The sequence below is a fragment of the Manduca sexta genome, chromosome 26 (assembly GCF_014839805.1).
Source record: "Manduca sexta isolate Smith_Timp_Sample1 chromosome 26, JHU_Msex_v1.0, whole genome shotgun sequence".
Lineage (NCBI taxonomy): Eukaryota > Metazoa > Arthropoda > Insecta > Lepidoptera > Sphingidae > Manduca > Manduca sexta.
Window position 1 is genome coordinate 14,581,247 of NC_051140.1, and position 5,305 is coordinate 14,586,551.

General features: G+C 35.3%; 1 protein-coding gene across 1 annotated transcript; it reads right to left on the reverse strand.

Annotated features, from left to right (window-relative positions):
* Positions 1-889: 889 nt before the first annotated feature.
* Positions 890-4,129, reverse strand: LOC115454659. The gene is made up of 4 exons (XM_037443548.1): positions 4,103-4,129; positions 3,379-3,630; positions 1,894-1,925; positions 890-1,381 (listed from the first exon to the last, which is right to left on the reverse strand). Exons 1-4 carry the CDS (start codon positions 4,109-4,111, stop codon positions 1,108-1,110), a joined length of 567 nt encoding a protein of 188 aa, XP_037299445.1. The 5' UTR covers positions 4,112-4,129; the 3' UTR covers positions 890-1,107.
* Positions 4,130-5,305: the final 1,176 nt, after the last annotated feature.

Below are 5,305 nucleotides of genomic sequence, written 5' to 3' on the forward strand. Positions count from 1 at the left end.
TGCCCATATCCGGAATAACATATAGAATCTTAATGATACCAATAACTAAAATTAGAATTTATGTTCATACCATTTAGTAGAGGTTTATTAATAGTTATCTAACGTATTATTGTTTTTTATTTTAGGAAATTTAAACGATTATAACGAATTTCATTTAATTATTCCTTATGTTCCAAAATTTAATACTAAAGTAGTCAAAATCATTTTTTATCTTCATTTATTTTTAAAATTAAAAGTCTACAGTAACAAAGAGCAAAATTTATTATTACTTTATAGTTAACGTATGCTTCTTCATCTGATTCACAACTAAGTACATATGTGTTGTTATGATACCTGTATCAGTCCTGATGTGGGTAAAATCAGAGACATTATATTTAATACATATTACATGGCTATAACTGTATTCAGTAAGGGTGTCTGTCATATAGTACGGCAGCGCTCTGAGCTCCTGGGTGCGAATCCTGGGCCGGGCAAATGCATATTTGGGTTTTTCTGCTCAGTATCAGCCCGGAGCCTGGAATTTCAATGGCCGATATGGCGATAGGCATGCCCCTATCACATCGTGGGACAGAACACACTTAGCAAATGGTGAGTGCCCTGGTTGCACCTCTGCATACCCTTTCGGGGATAAATGCGTGATGGGTGTGTTTCTGTCATACAATCTTATAATTTTTACAGCCACATAGACGCTAGATGAACAGTACGTTAATAAGTATGATAAATGTCAATTGTATTTTCTATTTAGGCTATTTTTATAATATAGTCTTTTGTGCACAGTATTGTGAGTCATTTGATTATTAAAGTAATAAAATAATAATCAGGGTATGACTTTAAAAGGTTATAATTTTAGACTTTTTGATAGTTACATAAAAACATAAGAGAAGAAGTTTATACTTAATAAAGTAAAGGCGTTTATTTATGTACAAGATATTAAACTTAATTCATGAAATAATAATTAATTGGGTAGTAATATTCAATTGATTCAACCTCCAAATTTTTCATCTAATTATAAATGAAATACTTCAAGAGATTAACACATTATAAAAAATTTACAATTTTTCAATACAAAATGTTATATATTTTAAAGTTTAAAACAAATGTAAACTTCTAGTTTCTTGATCCTGTCCTTAGATGTTCATACTCGCTTTTGAAACGTTCGCGCATTTCATTTTTCTCAGCGAGGTTCTTCAGACGTAGATGTTCGAGCAAACTGTCGTAGTCGCGGAATTCCTTATGCTCATCTGTGTGGACATTCTTAGGGAGGATGATGTAGTGTCCACTAGGGCTGCGGGTGTAGTCTCTGCCGCCGGTCTTCATGTATCTGTAGTCTAGAATCCAAGTTGGCTGGTAGTAGTCTGGGCTGTATGCTTCTTCTATTATCCTGCAAATGATTTTTATTTATGATTAACTAGGTGTTGTTCACGGCTTCGCCCGCATGGGAATCATTTCCTGCTGTAAAAGTAGTGTAACGATTTATAGCACGAACTGAACGACGCTAGCGCCATCTGTTAAAAAATAGTTTAAAAAATTTTTATTATTTCCCTTAAGAGCATATTACCAAATGATGAAAAGTAGCCTATGTGTTAATCCAAGACATAGCGTACTCGTGTGCCAAATATCATTGAAATCCGTCCAGCTGTTTCTGCATTTACTTCTAACAAACATCCAAATATTATCACAAACTTTCGCATTTGTAATATAAGTAAGAAATAAAATTGTATGAATATGTACTATTTTTGTTCTGTATATCAGCATACGATTTTTAGTTATATTGAGTAAGTTTAAATATATCGCAGCCCAAGGTTTCGATTGATCGTGATGAACTGTAATCATCGTAAAAAACTTGATCGAAACAATATTTTTTATATAAATTCAAGTTTTATGAATACTTACTTATTTTGACGAGCTATGTCTGGTCCATGCCCCTGTAAAAAAAGGAAATATTATCGTCCATCATGATAAAATAATTTTCTCCTATATACCTAGTCTTGCCATAAATATTGTAATAAAGAAAAAAGAAAATTGTTAACTGCAAATAACATTTATTACTTTTACAGTGTGTCAGTTTAATACATAAATATAAAACAATTAAAAATATAAAAGCTTATTCGAAGTGGTCTCCATTGGCTGCAATACAGTCCTTTAAACGATGAGGCCAGTTATCAATAGAAGCACGCACTCTTTCCATGGGAAAATTCTTCACTGCCAATCGTATAGATTGTTTTAGGGACTCAAATTATCATGGCGTTTAGAGCAAGCTGTACTCTCTAAAACTGACCACAAATCATAATCCAGCGGATTAAGATCGGGACTAGACGACGGCCAGTCTTCAGCTCTGATGAAGTCCGAAACGTTCGATTCCAACCAAGACTGCGTGGACCGAGCTTTATGACCCGGCGCCGAGTCTTGCTGGAAGGACCATACTTGGTTATTGAACATGGTGATGTTAAGGGGCTTAACTACCTTCTCAAGAATGGTATCTTGATACACTTGTGCCGATGTTTTGATACCTTTTTTACAAAAATATGGCTCAGTCACTCCTTCATAGCTAACACCCCACCAAACCATCACTGAAGTCGGATAATGTCCACGTTGCACTCTGTCGACTAATTGGGAAGCTTCCTTAGAGCTTTGAGCATAAATACGGTCATTTTGTTTGTTAAAATGTTGCTCAATTGTAAAAATTTCTCATCCGTAAACAAAATTTTTCTGTGACCTCCCTTTGCGTACCGCTTCAGTAGTTGTTTCGATTTTACCACCCTATTCTTCTTTAAATTATCAGTTAAGAAATGGCCAGTGCGTCTCTTATAGGCTGCAAGTCCTAAGTCATCTTTTAAAATACGCGACATGGTTCTAGGTGCTATCTTCATTTCCCGAGATAAAATCTTTTGCTTTCGGACAGGATTTCTTCGAATTCTTTCCCTTACTGCTTTGACCACCTTTTTCGTACGAACACTACGTGGACGGCCAGATCTTTTCTGTCACAAACAGAGGAGGTCTCATTGTACCTATTAATAGCCCGGTACACAAACATTTTACTAATACCAAGTGTATGGAGAGTTTTAAAAATTGCATTTGGCTCCATACCTACTTTGTGTAATGCTATCACAGCGATTCGGTTCTCTTTATCACCCCACACCATTTTAATATCGCAAAATATTTTACAATGTATTGGCGCCAAAATGAGAAAACACAATGAACAATCGTATAAAAATGACAGATTCGAAATTCAAATGTAATATTTTTTTATAATTAAGTGTAACAGTATTTATGGCCAGACTAAGTATATGGCCTAACATTTGGCTTGGAAATGAGCTACATCTCTCTCTCTCTACGCCTGAAAATGGAAAAGGCGTGAAGCTATGTCTCTGTACGCACGTGGCTGTCATGAACGCCAGTGGAGCGCAGGATCACGGGTCCCCGGAAATAATCGTCATCATGCGTGTTGAGGCGGAAGCTGTGCTGTCCGTCATCGTGATGTAGGCGGTGATGATCATCAGCGTGGTGAGAGCGATGATAATCTCGATCTCTCTCGTGATGTCTATCGTCGCGGTGGATGGTTATAGCAGATTCCGCGGGCTCGGTCTCATCTGCCATGCAGGTCGCCGCCAGACATGCTAAAAGTAGCAACTGGAATATTTAAAAAATAATTATTTAAATATTTTATCTTATTTCAAGCTGTGTGTGCTACGTTCCTTTAAAAATGAACTGAAGTATGAACGGTGTCGACGCCCTCGCAGTAAAGTCTAAGCTTTGTTTGTGGTGATTTAAGAATAGGATAACAATTAAATAGGTATATCAATAATGGAAGTTATATTTCTATTTCGAGAGACATGTATATAATAGGTATCTTTATTGCTATAAATTTTAAATTGTTTTTATGATTGCATCAATCGTACATTGTACAAAGATGTTCCGGTCTATTAATCATTAGTAAAACGCTAATTGAAAACACAAGGTTAATGTAGTATTTATTAATTAGATCAATAAATATTGTTTTAGTGATCTCATTAATAATTTGACCTATGCAGGGGGCCATAACGCACATATTTTTAATGTTATGGTGCTATTTGTTTAACTATGATTTATAAAAAAATCTTACGCGAAACATCTTGCTCGTTGAAAGAACTGCACACAACTAACAATTTAAATGTATCGATACATTATTAATAAATATGTACAACTAATTGTCGGTTTATTCCGGCGGATATGTTCGTAATCACTAATCTCCGAATAGTTGAAAATTATATTGTTTTAAATAGGCGATTAATATTTTCATGTATGTGGACGTATACCATTGGCTGTTGAGTAATTAATGTATGAATTATTTCGTGTTGTTTTTTACATGTAATTTAAGAAATTTTTATTGTTTCATTTAGAAAATGCACTAGGTATCGCATATATTCATTAAAGGCTGTCAAGTCAGGGGGCGTTAATCATATTTTATTTGGCAATTGATACATGGAGAAGGATTTACTTGTCGTCTCTTAGGTCAGTCGCTAATGAGTAGAAACTATATAAGTACAAATGTAGGTAATAATGTATTTAATTACAGCGGGGCTGTTCACTGAAGCCTGTATAGTTCTTTTTTGTAATTGTGTGATTTGTGAGATCGACGGCAGCACGGTTAAGTCTCATGCTGTTATAGGGCGTCCTTTAGAGCGCGGATGCCATTGAGCCCTCATTTGTTTTAAAGAATGCCCTTGGGAAGGAGCAGGTAGGGGCGGTTGTGACGGACAACTAGGCACCAGAAAAATCAATCTTAATTCGCAAAAAATGCTACCACGGGGTTTTTGTTAGAAGGTCATTTGTTACATAAGGTATAAATTATATAAGATTGACGGTTAGGGTCTCTAGGGACCCAGTGGATGCGCAATATCTGACATCTCTTCCAGCAGCTCCCCAAGGTAAGTGACCCCAACTTAACCGTCCAGTTACCAGTGAGGTTAGAGAAGTGGTTATAGCGCTGGAAGTACGAAAAAGAAACACTAATTTACTCAAGAGTGTAGTCATAATCTTTAGAGATAATCCACAGGGTGATTGGAATTAATTAATATCTTTAATCTTGAATTTTTATGAACTACGCTCTAGAAGCAATTCATACTGCTTTAATATTCGTACTCTGGGCTCCGAAGATGTTGGTTAGTCTATATGACAATCTACATGATGAATGAATGAACACCATATGAACTATGCTAGACAATGCTTATATTGGAATCCTTAATTAATGATGACCTTATTCATTCAGCGATTTGATTAGTTAAATGATAAGTCTTCAAAAAATAATGTAACCATTTTATTTATT